General features: G+C 49.4%; 1 protein-coding gene across 1 annotated transcript; it reads right to left on the bottom strand.

The window, feature by feature from the left end:
• Positions 1 to 239: 239 nt before the first annotated feature.
• GLYCTK (glycerate kinase) lies at positions 240 to 8,186 on the bottom strand. Its single transcript, XM_022572944.2, has 5 exons — positions 8,111 to 8,186; positions 5,345 to 5,760; positions 4,962 to 5,113; positions 4,185 to 4,360; positions 240 to 3,922 (listed from the first exon to the last, which is right to left on the bottom strand). Exons 2-5 carry the CDS (start codon positions 5,719 to 5,721, stop codon positions 3,056 to 3,058), a joined length of 1,572 nt encoding a protein of 523 aa, XP_022428652.1. The 5' UTR covers positions 5,722 to 5,760; positions 8,111 to 8,186; the 3' UTR covers positions 240 to 3,055.
• Between the last annotated feature and the right edge of the window lie 13,144 nt (positions 8,187 to 21,330).

The raw sequence follows: 21,330 nt of genomic DNA, 5'->3' as shown, positions 1-21,330 counted from the left end.
CAGCATCAAAGTCCTAAGACAGCCTCCTGGCATCACTCCTTGCCAAAAACTCCTTGTGGGGCCTGCCACCACTGTCAGTGTGAAGTGCAACCCCTTCAGCCAGGCACACGAGACCTTTTGCCAATTGGCCTCTGCCAGCCTTTATGGCCTCCTTGCGTTTCTTGCATCACCGTCTCCCCAACATTCTAACCACACCAAACTGTGTGTGTCCCCCACCCCACTCAGAGCATGGCTCTGAGGCCCACTCAGTGACCGTGGGTTGAACTGGACACACACGCCGACACGTCTCAGAGCACACACACAGATGTGCACACAGATGCAGGCACACACCTTCGTGTGGAAACCCACCACACGTGGCTTTTTGCCAAATCACACACACAATGGAGCTGTGAAATCTAAGCCAAGAGGGACTGACAAATCTGTTCTAAGGACCCCTAAAGAGACCAGCCATGGTCACGTCACCATCCCCAAGCCCTTGGCAGGGCAGCAGGGAAGCAGGAGTGGATCTCTGGCTCTGGCTGAGCCCTTGACAGGCCCTAGGGTCTCTAAGCCCCAGAGGGTAGGAAGAGGATAGTCAAGCAGGTCCCAACCAGGCTCTCATTCTGGTTCTGTGGCAGACTTGCTATGCAGCCCCAGACAAGCCACCTTCCCTCTCTGTTTCACCAGCTATAAAACAAATGGATTTGGATTGGCAGACACCTAAAGGCTGGCCAGGCCCATTGCCCAGCTGCTCTCAGTTCATGTCAAGTGCAGAGAATGGAAGGGCCTGTGAAGGCAGCAGCCAGGGAAAGCTGCCGGGGATGGAGATGAGGTGGGAACGAGGGCAGCAGGAACCCAAGTGGGGACAGACGGAAGCCAAGAGCCACAGGACGGGAGCAGTTATTGTGACACATAATTGACATTTATGGAGCAAATAATAAGTCCTACAGAACATTCACCATGTAGGCTTTATCTCATATTTTCATCCAGATTGCAGCCAAATATATCCGTTCTCATCTTGGGGTTACCAAATGGGCAAATCTAATGGGTTAGGCCCAATCCAGCCTCTGGCCTCCAGCCCCCACAAACACAGGCCCAGGGCAGGGGACAAGGTGGCAGGGGGAGACTCTGGCAAGACCCCACTCCCTCACCCCTCAGCAGGTGTGTAAGCAGCTATGCGCACAGGAAGCAGCACAGCACAGCCCGTGCTGAGGACCTCCGTGTACACACACAGATGCGTTCCCCCTCCTGCGATGCCAACACCAACACCTGCACGCTCACATGCCACCACACATACGCATGCACATGCTGGGGACATGGCAGACAGGCCCTCTGCCACAGCCCCAACCCTCTTATCCTGCTGTTGCTGGGAACTTGACACCCAGTGCTAATCCTCATGCCCCGGAGGGCAAGGACTGAAGCAGGAACAGGGCATATCTAGAGGGTGCCAGAGGAGCACCGGGGCACAGGCACAGCCATGCAGGGACAGTAGCCCCTAAGACTATGACATCCCCACCCCTGCCGGAAGAAACCTCCCACCAGGACAGAAGGAAATGGAGCCCCTGCATCACAGAGGGGTATGAATTCCCCTCTCCCCTAAATCTCCCTGGACCCCAGCACCCGGCTCACCTGCTCACCTCCCTCCCCATCCCCAGCCCACCAGGAACCACCTGCAAGCTGCACCATCTGGAGCCCAAGTAGAGAAGGGAGGCTCTTCCCAGGAGCAGGGCACACCAGCCCTGGCCCAGAGCCCCTCACACCCTCAGAGAGGAGGGCACGGCTGGGATGGAGGAGGAGGCCAGCAGGAACAGCCCCAGGCCTCGCTGTTCTCTATGGCTTTTTATTCCTATGTGATTCTACTGCTCACTCATATAGGGATTGGAGCCGTGGCGCACGGCGGGGGCAGCCAGCGGAGGGCTCGAACACTGAACAAGGGGGCCCAAGGAGAGCCAGGACAGCGGCCCCACCCTCTCCCAGGGCAGTCTGCTAGCCTGGCTAAGGAAGCCCTTCCTCTGTTGCTCCCCTCCCCACTGGCCTCTTCCCAGGCAGCCATAACAGGAGAAGGGGAGAGGGGCTGCTGGACCCCACCACTGCTCTGACCCACCATCCCAGCACTGGAGACCCCCACTGCAGGCTGGCACCAGGAACTGGACTGTGTTCCCAGAGAAACAGCTAAAGGCTCTGAGGGCAGGGAGTGGTTCAGCCTGGGAAAATGGGTCTGGCACAAGGAAACAACACCCAGTGTCCTGTGTGGCTGAGGGTAACCCCTGGATAAATAGGGGTTTATCAACCAAAGAAAGTACAGTCTGGCTAAGGGCTGTCCAAAGACAGAAGAAAGTCCTTGGCGGCAGGCAGTAAGCATGTGCCCAGAGAGGCACTCCATAACAGGGTGGAGAGACCTCAGCAGGGATGCCACAGGGGAGAGTGACAGTTGGATGGGTGGCCAGTCCCTCCCAGACCTCACAGACTAAAGTTCTTAGGCCTGTCCTCCCTGGGGTCTCTGCTCACCCACATCAAGCATGTTGGGAGCCACGCTCAACCCTCCCAAGCTCCTGTTTAAGTGAAGCAAGTGCCCTGCAGAGATGGTTACGGAGAACTCCTGCAGGGCCCTGGCACAGGAGCTGCTGCCCAACACCATTCCCCTTCCCAGCAGCTCCCTGCTAACCTTTGCTGTGAGGGAAGAAGCACTGAGAACCCATAGTGTGGTCCTTTTTATTTTCAGTCCTTCCTGTTTCACCCCACAGAAGAAACAGGCTCAGGAGCTGAGCAGAGGGGCTGCCTGGGGGAAAACAATGGGAGCAGCAAATTGGCCTAGGGGCTCGTCCTGGTCCTCAGGGGTACCTGCTGCCACGGCTGAAAAAGTAGGGGTGGAAGAGAACCCCCATCTGCCTGTCTGGTTGAGGAGTTGGACACAAAGCAGAGGCCCTGGTTGGGAGGTGTGAGGGACAACCATGTAGCTAGGGCCAAGGAGAGGAGAGGCCCTAAAGCCTGGGGAGGCCCTGGGGACCAAACCTGGTCTGCTCCAGGACGCTGCCCTGCAGGCCTCCTCTAGGTTCCCAAAACATGACCTACAATATCACCGCGGCTGCAGGAACAGGAGGTGGGCGTCCATGACATTGGTGCCAGTCAGCCCCGTGTGCAGCAGGTGTGCCCCACCCTGGAAGCGACAGAAGAAGGTATGTGAGTCATTGTGGGCTAGGAAGGCGGCAACGTCCAGACCCTGGGCGGCGGCCTGGCTGGTAAGCTCAGGCCTGACCCAGGCCCCGGCTGCCTCTGTGGGCCCATCCTGCCCATCAGTGCCACCGCTCAAAAATAGCACATCAATAGGCCCCAACGGCCACCGTCCCAGCTCTGCTCCAACACGCAGGGCCAGTTCCTGGTTCCGGCCACCCTTGCCTGAGCCCTGCAACTGCACTGTGGGCTCACCACCAGCCAGCAAGCAGACCGGGCCCCGAGTGCCCACCATGGCCTCCAGAGCCTCCTTCAGCTGCAGGTCTGGGAGCTGGAGCTCAGCCGCCAGTTCATAGAGTTGTTCATCCTCCTCCACAGAGGCTCCAGCCCCAGGCATGGTGAGGCGGGTTCCAGCCACTCGGGCCAGCAGTGCATAGAACTGGGCTACACTTTTCACATCTCCCTGCATAGCTGTGCTCAGCACCACAGCCCTGTATCCCAGCGCCTCGGCCTGCTTCTGAGCCTCAGCCAGTGCCAGTGCATTGGAGCCAATGATCACATTGAGGACATGACCACAGGTGTGTGGCCCATGGGGGTCAGAGTCAGCCCGAGCCAGCACAGTCTTCACAGAACGTGGCAGGGCAGCACGAAGGCCATAGCGATTGAGGATGTGCAGGCAATCTTGCACACTGTGGATGCTGGCCACGGTGGGGCCGCTGGCAATCACCTCCACAGGGTCCCCCACCACGTCTGACAGAATCAGGCTCACCACCTGGGGAGGGGTCGCAGAGGCAAGGCTCAGTCCCACCTGATCCTTGCCCCAGGGCCCATGAGATCAAACTGCCTCCACCTATCCACACGTCCTTACACCACCCAGTGCACTTCCTCACCCACTTCTAACCCCTCTCAAGTGGGTGTGCAAAACACCTAGCCCTGTGGACTCCTGTACCAGGCCTCTGCCCTTCATCTCCCTGGCACACGTGGGCCTGGCTCCACCAGCCCAGAGCTGCCTGGGGAAGAAGAGACCCACGCACCTGGGCAGGGTAGGCGGCCTGAGCCAGCCCCCCACCCTTGAGCTGGGACAGGGCCTTCCGGATGGTGTTCAGCTCCTGGATGGTGGCTCCACGGGCCGCCAGCAGCTTGGTGAGTGTCTGCTTCTCCTCCAGTGTGACAGGTGGAATGGGGGCGGGCAGCAGGGCCGAGCCCCCACCTGCAGAGACAATGAAGACGCTGGGCAGAGGGGATGGATGACAAAGGGACTTCCCTACCCGGGGGAGCAGGCAGTCAGTGCTCATATTAGGCTAGAAAAGAGGAGGCTAGAAAGAGGGGCTAGGGTGCCCCCGTGTGGACATACAGTGAATGTGTGCACAGTCACCACACCCAGGTTGAACCCTGCTTTGGGGTAGCCCAGGTCCCAGCAGACACTGGAAGAACTATTCCTTAACAGCTTGGAAAAGGAAGCAGACCTAGAGGAGACAGCGGAGAACAAGGGTGGAGACTCTGAGAGAGCTGGAAACCAGGGTTCTAGCCCCAGGTGACAATGGTACAGACAGCAGCAACAGAGACATTTTCCTGGCAAGGCCTGAGTGAGGTGCTCCCTGGGTGCCCTCTCACGGTTATCCAACAAGGTCAGTCAAGGGGAGGACCCCACAGCTCACAGGAGGCCACCAAGGACTAAGCCATCCAGGCTCTTTACTGCTCCCTTGTCCTGTGACCTTGAGAGCTCAGACCAACAGCTTCTTGCAGGCCTGATATTTGGAAACCCCCACCCCCCATCAACACACTGTCCTGAGCCAATCTGGCACCCACACCTGAGATGAGCACAAGCAGCAGGTCATCAGCTGTGAGGCCTTCAGCCAGCTGCCGGATGGCCAGAGCAGCCCGCAAGGCATCTCGGTCCGGCAGGTTGTTCTCCGCGCCCTCGAATACCTGGACACGGCTGTGTGGCTTCAACAGCATCTCCCTCAGGGGAGAGAGAACGGAGAGCAAGATATGGGGTGGGCTCCTCTTCCCACCTGATTTCCCAGATGTACAGGTGAAGGGGACATTAAAAAGGACACCCACTGACACCCACCCTGGAGCCAGGCCAGTCCCAGAAGAAAATGGAAGCTGGTGAAGGAAGGAAGCCCCGATCCAGCCTGAGTCTGGGCCCAGGTTCCCCTCCACATAGGAGCAGCCCCCCAAGGCTCCTTACTGCTTGCCAGCACTCTCCATGGCAGCACGGATCCCCTTGGGAACGCTGATCACGCCCTGCACAAGATGCTGGCCCAAGAGCTCCTCAGCTGCAGTTGCCATGCCCAGGACAGCCTTGCCAAAGCCCACCAGGTAGAGGTTTTGCTGCAGCTGAAAGCTCCGGTCCCTCACCTTCAGCTGCCCACTGTCAGGGTCCAAAGACAGTGCCCGCTGCAGCATGGGGCCCGGCAGCACGGCACCCACAGTGCTCTCAAACAGCTGCTGTGCCTGCTCTGCCAGGGCCATGCTACTGGCCAGCCGGGCCAATGGGCACCCCCAGAGGAGTGGTCTCAAGGGGGCTCGGGCCAAGTGACGCAGGACCTGCAGGGCTGCAGCCATGCCCCACTGCTCTCAGCACCACCTGGCATCCATGGCTGCCTAGGGGGAAGAAAGCACTAGTTAGACCGTTGCAAGGCCAGACAGGAGGCTCCCCACAGCCACGGCTCTGAGGGCTCAGGGCCAGTGGACCCCACAGCTGCTGCTGCAAGAATAGGCCATCTGCCAGTCCAAGGAGATTTCCTAAGGCCCACAGCTGCCTGATCTCACTCCAGTCCAGTCTTCTGAGCCCAGGCCTGCCACCCAACCATGTTCTCCTCTTCCACAGGCCACATGCCAGCCCTCTGGACACTCTGCCCAGAGTCCAGAGGTCCTGTTAGCTGAGCCCTCCTCCTAGATCACCCACTTCAGCTGAGAGCTAATCATTCACAGAAGAAGAAATTACTATCAGTGGGCTCCCACCCCACCCCTTTTCCACCCCCTGCACTTCTGAGCCTTGCCCGGGCAACTCCCCTTTCTGGCACTCCTTCCTTGCCTCTTTACCACTTCTGTTGCTACAAAGCTGCTGGCTGTCCCACCAACTGACCTTGAGCCCAGTGACCTCCAGCCCGCCCTCTCTTTTTTTTTAATTAATTAATTTATTTTTGGCTGTCTTTGTTGCTGCGCATGGTCTTTGTTGCGGCGACCACATGGTCTTTGTTGCGGCGAGCAGGGGCTACTCTTTGTTGCAGTGCGCGGGCTTCTCATTGCAGTGGCTTCCCTTGTTGCGGAGCATGGTCTCTAGGCACGCAGGCTTCAGTAGTTGTGGCTCGCGGGCTCTAGAGCACACAGCCTGCTCTATTTCATTAGCTCATGGGTCTGGGCTGAGGAGCCTGGAAAGGCTAGGTCTGTGTAGGGAGGCTGTAGGTTTGCTGGGACACCGACAGGCAGGTCCAGGCACATCCTCGGGGCACACAGCCCAAAGAATCCCAGCACTCAGGGTGAGTCCAGCAACAGGTTCAGGTTCAAATCAGAAGTGGCAGCAAAGCCTGGCCTATAGTAGAACCCTGAAGAAGTCCTTAGACGCCACATGACCCCACATACCATTGGGCCCAATCTGCAAGACAGAAAAGGATGCCCTTCCACCTACACGGTCAGACCCACCCATGCCAAGAACATGCCTTTGGCTCTGCATAACAAGTCTTGGCTCACACCACCCACAGGGGTGAGAGCAGCATGGCTAGAGTAGGCAAAGGGCAGGCTTCCCCAGCTGAGGCCAAATAGTCATTTTCCCTACCGGGCACAGTAAAGGCTAAAAAAGCTTTAAGGTGAAGGTCAAGAGGCTGTAGCGGAGTTTAGGGACAATAAAGCCCCCAAGAGCTCATCTGTAAAAAGGCATTACTTTAATAAATGCCCACCATAAATGCTGCCAGCTGACTGCAGCAGCAAGTGTGGACAGAGCAGGGGAAGGAGGCTGGGAATCAGGCTCCAGCTCTACCACAGGGACAACTCCATTTCTCTCACTGGGTCTCACGAGCAAAACGAGAGGTGAGATGAGACTAATGCTCTCCCCTTGACATCCCTGGGCTCTCTGAAGCTGTCCACTGTTAACACTGAAAATCTGGACTCCAAACATCACTTTATCCCATACTAAAAAAACCTGGCAACTTCTAGCCTCTGGCCACTTAGCCTACATGGAGCTCAGCTTTCCCACAAGAGAAGACAAACCGCGCCTGACTCCAGCCGTGAAAGGGAACACAGGGGGCGCTGCCATGGGGACTCAAAATGGGCCCAGCTGTTGCCGGGGTCTCGTGAGGCTGGCCCATTAGGATTGGCGCTAAAAGCGGCATAGGTAGCGATAGCTGATTCTGACAGTCTGGGCGAAATTTGTTACCTGTTTCCCTGATGGATACAGGCCTAGAGGATACCAGCTTTGCCACTGGATATTAGAGCCCAGGGCAGGGGGCGCCCAAGAGTAAGGTAGCCAGATAAGATACCGGACGTCCAGTTAAATTTGAATTTCAGATAAATTAGGAATTTTTTTAATGTAAATACGTTCCGTACAATATTTGGGGCATACCTATACTAAAAAATTATTTGTTGTCTATCTAAAAATTCAAGTTTAACTGGACGCCCTGCATTTTTTTTTTTTTTTTTGCCAAATCCAGCAAGTCTACTCGTGACACCGCCTCTCCTAAACTCCCGGTCCCTCCAGCAAGAAACCCGGAAATACCGAGCGGGCCCTCCTTGGCTCCTCCCAGCCACAAAGCGAGGCTGGAGTCCTTTCCGGCCTTCGCCTGCTCGCCCAGCCCCGGAAATGGCGTCACCCTCAAGCCGGAACCTCTGGCTTTCGTGAGGTAAATGGCGGGCGCGTAACGTCCGGTGTAATGTCCGAGAAATAAGGGCCCGCTGACGCCTGGGCCCGCTGTTGCCGGGCCCAGTGGTTTTGCGGGCCCTCGCTGCGCGGTCTTACCGCAACACCGTTCAGGGCCGCGTCTTCCAGCCTCGGGAACCGGAACTGCTTTGAGGGGGCGGAGCGGAATCCGGAATTATGGGGTGGGTGGGGCGCCTGTGGCGGGAGGCCTGTGGGAGCGGGGGCGGGTGGCAATGGGAGCCAGGACGGCGACTAGGGCGTTGACTCTGCCCTGACCGCCAAGAGGTCTGGTTAGAGTCACCTTCAGGACTCGGTGTCTTCATCTCTACAATGGGATAATAATCGCCGATTTCTGTAATCCGTCCCCTCCTTTATTCTGTAGGATTCAACCAGTCGCAGATACATTCCGACCTCTTGTTAGGTGCCAGGCACTGGACTAAGCAAACAGGCTGAGAATCACTACTTACCCACAACACACCCCTCCTGGGGCCAAATGAAGTCATCCCCGTCCCTCCTCACCACTGTAATTCTACAATTCATTCGTGTTCCCCGCCTTCTGTCTTGAGCGACCAAATCACAGCTCTGACTCAGCAAGAGAGTTCTAGTCCATGATTCTCGAACACGCAAGGTGCGTGTAAACACAAAGGACCCTAGGCCTCCCACACTGTCCCTGCTCTCACGCTGGGCCCGGCTTGATACCTTCCCACATTCAAAAGACAAGTCCTGGGCTTCCCTGGTGACCCAGTGGTTGGGAGTCCGCCTGCTGATGCAGGGGACACAGGTTCGTGCCCCGGTCCGGGAAGATGCCACATGCCGCGGAGCAGCTGGGCCCGTGAGCCATGGCCGCTGAGCCTGCGCGTCCGGAGCCTGTGCTCCGCAGCAGGAGAGGCCACAACAGTGAGAGGCCCGCGTACCACAAAAAAAAAGACAAGTCCTGACCAGACACAGAAGAGTACATTGTTTTTACTAATGTCTTCTTGGGAAGATCACAAATAACACAATAGATCTGCTAAAAGTCTTAAAACATATTTCTCCCCACCTGCTCTTTTTAGTAGCTGCCACATCTCCCCTTTCCTCTCCAAACCATGCTCTGCTCTTGTCAAGAACTCCTCCTCCCCCCTTCCTAGCTGTCTCCCCGGATTTTTCTTTCCTGTTGTAATAGAGGACCTTTCATTCCCTATCAGTTTCTCCCAAGTGCTTCCCCACCCCATCATCAAAACAAAGGCAACTTCAGGAGGATCTGCCCTCTTTAGGCGTGGGGAGATTGTAAATACTTAAAATTGCAGTTTTTCCTTGCTTATAGTAAGCTGTGTTCATCCATCCATGCATTTATTAATTTCTCCAACATTCAACAGATATTTCCTGAGTGCCTTCTAGGTGGGCCAAATGCTCTAGCTGCTGGGATGAGTAAGCAGTGGTACTTTTAGTTGGGAAACTTACTCTGCTTTTGTAATTACATTCCCACGCTTGGGAGGGTGGGGAGTGTAAATTTGAGCACCTCTCATTATTAGTCCCAGGGACTCATAAACAGACACCATTTACTGTGCCGGTGCTGTTCTGTCAGATTGTTAACAGGAGAATAATTATATCCATTTTTTAATTCCCACCCCACATCCCACCCCAACAGCTACTCACAATATGCATTTAACAACAAGGTTTAGATGCCCACTGGACTGTGAGCTCCTGGAAGGTGGCAATTTGGTCTAATTAATATTTGTATTTCCACTGACTTGCATAGGACCAGGCACAAATACAAGCTGGAATTTTTTTTTTTTTTGATGAATTAACGGTGGGAATTCCCTGGCAGCCCAGTGGTTAGTACTGGGCGCTTTCACTGCCGGGGCCCAGGTTTGATCCCTGGTTGGGGAACTGGGATCCTGCAAGCCAAGTCCCTTGGCCAAAAAAAATAATAATAATTTTTTTTCAAGAAAACAGTGAAATGCTCAGCTACAAAGTGCTGCAGACCCTAGGTGGAGAGGATTGCACAAAAGGGAAAGAGATGCTGGTGCGTGGGAGTAGACTTCATGAGGCAGTGGGATTTGGGTCTAAGAAAACAATTAGGCACATTAGAATGCTTAAACATACTTTGATAGTAGGCATGAATATGTCTACAATCTTTGTACACTTGGCAATAAGTATCAATGTCAAACGTGACAGACATTTTCAGTCCAAGGAAATAATTGGTTATGTGGACAAAGATGGTATAAGGGAGGAAAAAACATTTTCCTCTAATCTCTTAGGTTTATTGACTGAGGCCCTACAAATTAAACTGACACATGACAGATTAACAACAGAAAAAGGTTTATTTCATATGGATAGGAGAGGCCTCACAGAAATGACATGAAAACCCCAAAGAAGCCATTAGGCCTGAGAGCTTATGTACTATTTTTAAAAAAGAGTGATATTTTTTGGAGATGTGATGAGACAAAAGGGGTTTGAGCTTCTCAGGGCAGTAAATTACGTGAAGGTAAATATATGAGGGAAACTAATGGAAGATAAGGATTGCTGAAGTTATATTTGTCTGTGAATATTCACCTCAGCGTTAGCTCCCCACCTCCTAGTATGGGGAGGGTGCCTTTCTCATGAAACTGAGCCCCCCAACAGTGGGTTCCCTTTACCAAGTTTATGATTAATCTCTCTATCCAAAACTTTATTCCCTTTCTTGTCCCTTCTGACCTCTATCCCTCTTTTGTCCCCTTTGACCACAATCTTTTGCTAACTGAATGCTAATCAACCAGAGTCAGATGACTAAACTGTTGTAGATAACATAGTTGTAGATAACATAGTTGATGTAGATATGTAGATAACATAGTTGATGTACAAAAATTGCTGTTGTAAATATCATCATTAACATACAAACTCGGGTTGTTTCTCCAGGGCAAGATGAGCTAATAGGCCCCTGAGCCATGAACCCCCTGGCCAGAGAATTGTAACCCAGAAATACGTTGTCTCCCCAAAATATGATTACAAAATGTCATAGAAATGTCCCAAGACGATAATTAATCCCAGATGATAATTAATCCCAGCTTCTTTGTTCTTCCCTTTAAAAACACCCCCAACTCAGAGACCAAGATGGACTGGATCTGAGACTTGCTTCCCACTCCCTTGCTTGGCGCCCTGCAATAACCCCTTACTTTGCTGTAAACACCCTCTGTCAAGAGTTTGGCTTTCTGTGCCATGGACACAGGAGCCATTGCTCCATAACACTCACAGGAAATTTGTCCTGCTTTTAGGTAAAAAGGAGGAGGGCACAGAGCCCTTCCTGCATTTGCTGTTTCTCATATTCTTTCAACTCAAAATAATTCTTATGCCAAAGTGGCATATTTGGGGGTGGCATACTCTGATCCCCTTCAATGGACATGAAGAGATATTCAGCCCAGAGATTTTATGAGTATAAAGCAATCTGAACATCATTGATAAGAGAATTTATACAAATAAGTTATAGTACTTCTAAACAGACATTAAAAATAATATAAATTCTAATATTATTAAGGCTATGTACATGCTACTTTTTGTAGCATGACTATTTTATGACTAAAAAGACTGTTGAAAAGGCCATTTAAGTAGAATTTAAGCCTTCCTCATTATTCAGGCAAGCCAAAGGAAAGAAGGCTATGGATTGGGGTACATTACTTGTACCGTATTAGGGGAAGGTTTACTGAATTGATTAATTCAGGGTAAACTTTAATTTAAAGTTTCCCTTTTAGAAAAAAGGAGGAGGTCATGTCTGGGTGATGTTGGGTAGTCAATGACCAGGAAAAGGTGGTGTGAATGAAAAATATTGCCTGTCATATTAGTAAACAAAGGATGTTGCAGCCATCAAGCCATCACATTACAGGTGCCCCAGCCGTGAGCCCTGAGGGAACTCAGGATAGAAAAATAATGCTCACCATCAAATCATCAGACACTGCAGCCCCCCCACCCCCCACCCCATGGTGCACCTTGAGGAAATTCAAGATGAGAAGACACAGGATACTGGCCCCAGGTAGCTGAGGTGCATATCAAAGGAATGATTTCAGTGACCCCAGACTCTTGCATCTTCCCATACATAGAAAAATGCTAAATTCCTTAACTTGAGATATCTGGGTTTCTTTAATTAACAGCACTCTTTTAATGTTCCAACTACCTGGTCTTTGTTGCAAAAACTCTAACATCCTGGCTCTGCCCCTGCCTTTGCGGAGCAGTCTCTCAGATTTATCTGAGATGCTGTGTCCTGGGCTTAAGTCCTCAGTTTTGTCCACCGAATAAAACATAACACTCAACTTCAACTTTTAGGTTGTGCATTTTTTGTTAGTCAACGGTGGCAATAATGGCACCCACCCCCACTAACAGTGATGAATCTCAGGAATTCATCGTGGATAAAGTACTAGGTCCCTGTAAGTCTGAAATATCCCCCTACCCCACACGCAAACTCAAGGGGGTCACCAGGATTAGTGAAGGGTGCAAATTTAGGAGAATGGTGCTAAATCTTGGGCTTTCTGACCTGGAACTTTGCCATAAATAAATCCTGCTCATTAAGGAAGATGATCACAGATGATGTGCTGCCATTTGAGGTTTCAGATGCCTGTGGAGGTTTGAGGTGTTAGTCCATGTCATCAGCACAGCAGAGCCAGCAGTCATACCCCGAAAGCACCCACTTCTCTATCGAAATTTGTCCTGTTGTCCTCCAACCTCAAACCATGGTGGTGGCTAATAGCGTGAACTAAGAATGCCACTACCATATCAGTAAACAGGATGTTGCAGCCATCAAACCACCACATTACAGCCACCCCCGATAGTGCAACCTGAGGAGACTCAGGATGAGAAGACATAGGATACTGGCCCCAGATAGCTGAGGTGCATATCAAAGGAATGATTTCAATGAGCCAGACTTTGCATCTTCCCATACATAGAAAAGCACTAAACTCCTAAACTTGAGATGTCTGTTTTTCTTTAATTAACAGCAATCTTTTGATGTTCCCACTACCTGGTCTTTGTTGCAAAAACTATAAATCCTGGCTCCTCCCTTACCTCTTAGGAACTGTCCTTGAGAGCTGTCTGAGAGCCTGTCTCCCACGTTTAAGTTCTCAGTATGTCCACCGAATAAAACAACTCTCGACTTTTAGGTTGTGCATTTTTTTTCAGTTGACAGGTATATAACAACATTGAAGAGGTCAAGAACATTTTGCTGTGCGTATTCACAAACTCAGGAGAGTGTTGTGCACTAATCAATACCGTGAAGCAGGAGCACGAAGCAGAAAGCAGCTTCCACAAGAAATTCTTTGCATTGTTGCAAAAATCTTGGCTCCCTGTGCACTGATGCCGAATAAAAATATAGAGACAGAGATTTGGAAGATAAGAAATAGAGAGGGGACTTTCCTGGTGGCGCAGTGGTTCAGAATCCATCGCCAATGCAGGGAAAACGGGTTCAAGCCCTTTTCTGGGAAGATCCCACGTGCCACAGTGCAACTAAGCCCGTGTGCCACAACTACTAAGCCTGTGCTCTAGAGCCCGTGAGCCACAACTACTGAGCTCACGTGCCACAACTACTGAAGCCCACACACCTAGATCCCGTGCTCCGCAACAAGAGAAGCCACCACAACGAGAAGCCCGTGCTCTGCAATGAAGAGTAGCCCCCGTTCGATGCAACTAGAGAAAGCCCGTGCGCAGCAATGAACACCCAATGCAGCCAAAAATAAATAAATAAATTTATTAATTAAAAAATCAATCAATAAATTTATTTTAAAAGATAAATAGGCTTTTTTATTTTCTTTGCCAGGCAAAAGAAAGACACAGTAGGCTAGTGCCTCAAGAACTGTGCCTCCCTTCCCTAGGGAATTACAGGGATTCTTATACGGAGATTTCTCAGTCGAAGTGAGTGATAAGGATCAAAATGGTGAAGGTCTTGCATTCTTCTTGCATTATTTCAAAACAGTCACCGCTGGCGTCAGGCAACCCGGTAATTTGGTCCATTAGTCTCTGGGTTATCAACCTTCGACCTCCTTTCTGAAATGCAAACAGCTACAAGGGGTGATTTGCTACAAGGGAGTGCAGGATGTAATTCACACAATGTTAAAGAGTGATAGGTTAGCTTTGTGAAGTACAAATCTAGTTACAGACACTACAGATTAGTACCAGTTAAAATAAAACTAGGAGTGATTAACTCTTTCAGGCCAGGTTATGTTTCTTTTCTAGCCTGTTCACTGTTCCCTTCATTTTCTTTGTTCTTAGGAGAGGGAAAACTTCATTTCTATTTTTGCTGCAACAGCATCAGTCTTGGGTTTCTGTGGCGGGGCAGATTTTATTCCATCAGTTCACGTGTCTTCTGGCTAGGGTCTCCTTCCTTTACTGCATTTTAATTATGACTGGACAGAGACAAATGATAGTAAGAATTCAGGACCAGCAGGGGATGTAATATTGATATAAAAATAGTGAATATGAATGTGTTCAGACTTTTCAATAAGGTAAACTCAGTTTGGTTACTTTAATCTGAAAAGTATTGTGAGTTGTTATAGTGCCTTCATAACAGAACCTGTAAAAAGTTCTGCCACCTTAAAATCCACTGTGAAAATTAAAAAGTGATTTTTAAAAAATGTTTTTTAAATTTATTTATGGCATGCAGGAACCTTAGTTCCCCATCCAGGGATTGAACCCATGCACCCTGCAGTGGATGTGTGGAGTCTTAACCACTGGACCACCAGGCAAGTCCCTGATTTTTTTTTTTTTAATGAAAAACCTGAGATAAGTCAGAGGATGTCAGTCATCAACTCCAAACTGGAGACAGTGGCCTTCCCGGGGCGGGGTGCTCCTGGTCTCCGTGGCCTCCCTCCCCTTGTCCTTGACATCCTGGACCTGGGGACTCAGTGCTCTCTTCCTTACCATTCAGCCCCTGATGGCTCACAGAGGAGTGGAAGAACTCCCTTGGGGGGCTGCCAGAGTCATCTCTGAAGTGAGCTTTTAGGAGCCCCCTCTCCCACCTCCCACTCCCCCACCCCACCTTTGTCTCTGTAAGCCTGGACGCTTTTCCAGGGCAGGCCCAACGTGGGGTGCTTCGGGGGAGCCAGAGCTCTAGTGAAGGAAGATGTCGGTGGAGGGTTGCTCAGCGGGAGGGAGAAGGTCAGGCAGTCTGGAGGCGGGGTGGAGTGAAGCTGTCCTAAGTAAAGGCTTTAAAACACCCTAGAGCTATTTTTCTTGGGAGGAGGGGTGGAGGAGAATACAAACAAGCACCAGGAAGCCGCTCAGCTGTGACTGATGAAGGCTACGAAAGCAAGGGAGGTCAGAGTGGCAGAAAGGGTTTTTAAGCCTTTTGAAACAGTTTTATAGTATTAGAGGCAGTAGCTTTAGGCAGTTCTTCCTGGCTGTGGGCAGTCCAGGCTTATCAGGGAAGATTCCATCCCGTCCTTCCAGAACAAGAAGGCATTGTTTACCAACAATGGACTTTGTTAAATGTGAAGATTGTCTACCCTTTGCCCTGGAAACAGAGCTGGCGCTTTCCAGTTTAGAAGCAGAGTGTGAATCCAGACTCAAATCGCTTCCTAACTGCATGACCTTGGGAAAGTTACTTAACCTCTCAGTCTTCATCATTAAAATGGGGTTAAGAACATGAAATAAATGATGTGTTTAAAGCACACATAAAGGGACTTCCCTGGCGGTCCAGTGGATAAGACTCCATGCTTCCACTGAAGGGGACCTGGGTTCGATCCCTGGTCGGGGAACTAAGATTCCCACAAGCTGTGTGGTGTGGCCAAAAATAAAAAAATAATAATAATAAAAATAAAATAAAGTACACGTAGAAAGGCTCACAGTTGTGGCTGGGCCAGCTTCACAGGTGTGTGAACTGCGCAGTCACACAGAGAACCAAGGTCAGAAAGGTCCTGCACTTGGCTGAATATTCTGCTGTTGCTGTCTTGCAATTCTTAACAATTTGTTGAGGAGGGATTTGTAAATTCTTAAGAATTTGTTTTATTTTGTACTGGGTCTGCAAATTATGTAGTTGGTCCTGCTACCAGGGAAAGATGCTGTCCTTTCAACCAGGCCTCCTGGTCCTGGAGTTTCAGGACCTCTCTGAGAAATTCCAGACACTTGGAGAGCCGTGCTACACCCTGGGAGAGGCAGAGGTGGCACTGTAGTTCCCGGGCAGGACTGAGGCTGTAATGAGAAAGTTTGAGGCCCCTTCTATGACAGGCATGTCCTGGTCGCTTGGCCCAGAAGAGCTCTTTATCAAGGGGTGTCGAAACCCTAGGCTTGGCTGGCTAACCCAGTATCTTAAGGCCACACTTTGAGTCCTACACAGGCTGATTCCTTGGGGAAAGTGAGCACAGTATGTAATTCAGGAGTGGTACAGGCTGCATGAATTAGATGAAATCAGCCACGGGTTCCTTGCAAAAAAACATAATTTTTTTAATTAAAAAAATCAAATGTTCTAATCTTTTAAAATCCTTTTGGGACTTCCCTGGTGGCGCAGTGGCTAAGAATGCGCCTGCCAATGCAGGGGAAACAGGTGAGAGCCCTTGTCTGGGAAAATCCCACAGGCCTCAGAGCAACTAAGCCCGTGTGCCACAACTACTGAGCCTGCGTTCTAGAGCCCCTGAGCCACAACTGCTGAGCCCGCATGCCACAACTACTGAAGCCCGCGCACCCAGAGCCCATGCTCTGCAACAAGAGAAGCCACCACAATGAGAAGCCCACGCACCACAATGAAGAGTAGCCCCCGCACTCGCCACAACTAGAGAAAGTCCATGCACAGCAATGAAGACCTAACACAGCCAAAAATAAGTTAATTAATAAATTAATATGTTTAATTTTTTTTTTTTTTTTTTTGCTGTATGCGGGCCTCTCACTCTCGTGGCCTCTCCTGTCGCAGAGCACAGGCTCTGGATGCTCAGGTCCAGAGGCCACGGCTCACGGGCCCAGCCGCTCTGCGGCACGTGGGATCCTCCCGGACCAGGGCACGAACCCACGTCCCCTGCATCGGCAGGCGGACTCTCAACCACTGCGCCACCAGGGAAGCCCTAATTTTTTTAATTTTTAAAAAAAAATTTTTTTAATTTTAATCCTTTTATGCATATATTAATTCCATCATCAGAAGGAATAAAAACAGAAACCAAAAAAGCCAAGAAACCAACAAAAAAATAGAAATATGTTTCAATAAATAAAACCTTGCTGAGGATGCCTATAACTCCATAGAAGAGGTTTTTGTAATTTCCGTTTGATGTAAAATGTTACCTCTACTCATGGCCACTGTTTATTTCCTCTTGGTGGTAAGTGAAATGAAGCATTCATTTAGCAAGTCAAGCAATTTGTCAGGTAAGGAGTGGTTACATGTGAACTGGCAATTGAAACATGCTATACAAAATTACCAAGGGTTGGGATTGTGTTCCAACATTCTGTTTTCCCACTTCGGCAATTAAGCTCACACACACACAGCCTTCCCAAAGAAAAGAGTCACCTGACTCTGGTTACTGTGAGGGCTTGTGTAAAAAGTTGAAGGGGTAGCAGAAAACCACCCCAAAATGTGCTACTTTCACATGTGGATTGTTCTGAGTTGAAGGCAATTAAGACCCAGCAGACTCAAGAAAAGCTTTTTACCTCTCCCTTAACTGCCTAAGAGAATTTAGATAGGGAACCTGTACCAGAAAGAGAGAAATAATTTTTTATATCAGAAAGACTTACCTGTGTGGCATGACAAGCTTTGTTTACCAGACATTTGCTCTTCTCATCTTCCTGTGAATTGTCTTCCTCCCCTTTGAAGCCCCAGACCACTTCCCCCTTCTTAGCTCAGGATGGTGTATAAGCCTCAATTACCTGACTGCCTTTGAGTCTGTCTTTGTGGGGCTGCTGTACATACTTAGGTAATTGAATGTGATACTTACTTACTCTGTCTTATGTCAATGTAATTATTAGACCAGCCGATGAACCTAGAAGGGAGGAAGGGAAAATTTTTCCTCCCAAACAAACTTATTCAAGCTCCAGGGAAGACCCACTGGGCATTCTAACTCAGAAATTTATCTCAAAGAATTGGAATTCGTAAGGAGTCCTCAGTTTTGGAAAGAAGATATATTGTTTAGGTCACTTTAAACTGCAGCATGAAATGTAGAAATTTAACAAATGGGCCAATCTCTATTCTATAATGGTAATCAGTTCACATTTTTGTATAAGTGTATCAAATCATTCTGTTGTACACCTTAAGCTTGACACAATGTTATGTCAATTATCTCAATAAAGCTGGAAATAAAAAGAAAACAAAAACCCTATCCAACTAGCTTAAACAATAAGGAAAAATTGTTATTTCACATAACAAGTGATATCAAGGTAGAATGGCTGTATGGTTAGCTGTATAGATCACAAGGACCCTGTGTTAGTGTCCTAGGGCTGTCATAACAAAGTCACACAAACTGGGTGGCTTAAAACAATGGAATTGGGCTTCCCTGGTGGCGCAGTGGTTGAGAGTCTGCCTGCCGATGCAGGGGACACAGGTTCGTGACCTGGTCCGGGAAGATCCCACATTCCGCGGAGCGGCTGGGCCCGTGAGCCATGGCTGCTGAGCCTGCGCGTCCGGAGCCTGTGCTCCGCAACGGGAGAGGCCACAACAGTGAGAGGCCCGCGTACTGCAAAAAAAAAAAAAAAAAAAAATGGAATTTTATTGTCTCACAGTTCTGGAGGCTAGTAGTCCAAAATCAAGTTGTCAGCAGGGCCATGCTCCCTCTGAAACCTGTAGGACAGACTCCAATCTTTGCTTCCATTGTTACATGGCCATCTTCTTTGTGTCTTTCATCCTACAAGGACACCAGTCATACTGGATTTAGGAACCACACTACTCCAGTATGACCTTAACTGATTATATATGCAACAACCCTATTTTCAAATATGGTCACATTCTGGGGTACTGGGGGTAAGGACTTCAATATATCTTTTAGGGGGGACACAATTCAACTCATAACATTCCCTGTCCATCTTTCTGCTCTGCTATTCTCAACCTGCTGCTACCTTTAGGCTGCTCTCTTCATGGTCCAGCCTGGCTATAGCACTCCCAGGCATCACATCCAGCACAACAGTGTCTTTCAGATGAAGAGGGAGCATCTTTTCCTTTTACCTCTTTTAGAAGCAAAGAAATCTTTCCAAGACCCCTCCCCCAGCAGACTTGCTTTCATGTCTCATTAGCAAAAAGGTCATCATATGTGCATGCCTGATACCATAACTAGGAAGAGGAACAAGACCACTCATCGTGATTGACTTGGACCAGCAGTTCTCAGATTTGAACCTGTATCAGCATCACCTGGAGAGCTTGTTATAACACATTGCTGGGCCCTATCCCCAGAGCTTCTGGGTCAGTAGGTCTAGCGTGAGCTCTGAGAATCTGAATTTTTAAAAAATTTTATTGAATTATAGTTGATTTACAATGTTGTGTTAATTTCTGTTGTACAGCAAAGTGATTCAGATGTGTGTGTGTGTATAAACTTCTTTTTAATATTCTTTTCCATTATGGTTTATCACAGGATATTGAATATTGAGAATTTGAATTTTTGATGATTGGAACTCTTCAGGTGAGACTGCTGCTGCTGGTCCTGGGACCACACTTTGAGAACCAGTGGTTTAGACTAATCAGGTTTTATCTCAGAGGTCTGGGCTTAACTCTTGGGAAAAGCATTGCCACTCAGAGAAGGGAGGATATCTTGGACAAAATCAAGATTCATCAGAAAGGAACAAGAGGAGAAAACTGTTGGTTAGGCAACCAGTAGTGTCTGCCATACAGTGGCCAAAGGACAGGCAGAAAGAGAGTAGGAATGTGTCCAGACAGGTGGGAAGAAAGTCAGAATGGAATGATGTCAAGGGAAGCATGGAGAAAAGATTCAGGGAGAGAATGATCAAGACTGTTAATGACATAGATAGGGTCAGGAAGGAAAGCACTGAAAAGTGACCACTGGATTGGACAACCAGAAGATCTTTATTGATCTTAGCAAGAGCAATTTTATTTTGTAGACAGCACATGAGAACAATTACACAAAATACGAAGTTATTTATATATCATTATCTGCCACTGATGCCAAGTGCTAGAGCTAATTCCTCGCATTGGGATTGGTTTTCCTGGAATCCAGGTAACTAGGTGACTGATAAGAGGAGGCAATGGGGTTTTGATTTATTGCTGAACAGTAAAGTTTACTGAGACAGAACCCAGTGTTCTGAGCTCAAGTTCAAACACAGCCACATCCTGAGACCTAAGTTACAGACAGACAAGAGGTCATGATTATGGGACAAATGTTTGCATATCCTCATCTCTTTGCTGGTCCACATATGTCTCCACATACATTCAGATATGTCTACTTACCCAATCAATTCCCACCTCCTCCTCTCTATCTCGGCAAATTTACTGTCTAGCTTTGTAAGCAACTGTCTGCAGGAAGCAACTCTGTGCAGGAAGCAACTCTTTGCAGGAGGCTTTTTGTCTTGTCACTTTAGCAAAACTATATTTTAACTAACCTTTACACCAGGTGCCCCCCATGCTTAACTAGCCTCCAGCCCAAACATACCTTTTAAGTCTTTTGATCACACAATGCCTTGCCTAATCTATTGACTCTTTTCTTAGGTTAAAGAAGTAGAAATGGGGCTTCCCTGGTGGCGCAGTGGTTGAGAATCTGCCTGCCACTGCAGGGGACACGGGTTCGAGACCTGGTCCGGGAAGATCCCACGTGCCGTGGAGCAACTAGGCCCGTGAGCCACAACTACTGAGCCTGCGCGTCTGGAGCCTGTGCTCCCAACAAGAGAGGCCGTGATAGTGAGAGGCCCGCGCACCGTGATGAAGATGGCCTCCGCTTGCCGCAACTAGAGAAAGCCCTTGCACAGAAAAGACCTAACACAGCCATAAATAAATAAATAAATAAAATTAAAAAGAAAAAAGAAGTAGAAATGAAGAATAATGAACAGATGACTAGATCTTTTCCCCAGCCTTCCCTTCAGTAATCCTGCAAGCAAACTACATGAACAAGATAGCATCTAAAAGGGGACTTCACTGGCAGTCCAGTGGTTAAGACTCCACGCTTCCACTGCAGGGAGCACGGGTTTGATCCCCGGTCCGGGATTTAAGATCTCTAGTCATGAAACTAAGATCCCGCATCCACATGGCATGGCCAAAAAAAAAAAAAGATAGCATCTAAAGGAAGATCATGGGGAGTCTGCACACAGCGGAAAGTGACAAAGAATCTGACCCCCTACCTTAATGATGAACTGAGATTATTTCCCGTTTTTCTCTTTAAAAACTTTCACGGCCTAGGGACTTCCCTGGTGGCGCAGTGGTTAAAAATCTGCCTGCCAATGCAGGGGACGTGGGTTCGAGCCCTGGTCCA

Source organism: Delphinapterus leucas, chromosome 10 (genome assembly GCF_059928025.1).
Source record: "Delphinapterus leucas isolate spDelLeu-1000000601 "Yukka" chromosome 10, BTC_Dleu_Yukka2, whole genome shotgun sequence".
NCBI lineage: Eukaryota > Metazoa > Chordata > Mammalia > Artiodactyla > Monodontidae > Delphinapterus > Delphinapterus leucas.
Note: the sequence above shows the minus strand (reverse complement) of the source record. Positions and strands in the feature narration are given on the sequence as shown.

Excerpts from the sequence above, each read along its gene's own strand:
- GLYCTK (XM_022572944.2), bottom strand. The coding sequence starts at position 5,721 with ATGGCTGCAGCCCTGCAGGTCCTGCGTCACTTGGCCCGAGCCCCCTTG. Across the intron at positions 5,114-5,344 it reads ATGGAGAGTGCTGGCAAGCA|GGAGATGCTGTTGAAGCCAC; the intron begins GTAAGGAGCCTT and ends CTCTCCCCTGAG. Across the intron at positions 4,361-4,961 it reads GCTGCTTGTGCTCATCTCAG|GTGGGGGCTCGGCCCTGCTG; the intron begins GTGTGGGTGCCA and ends TTGTCTCTGCAG.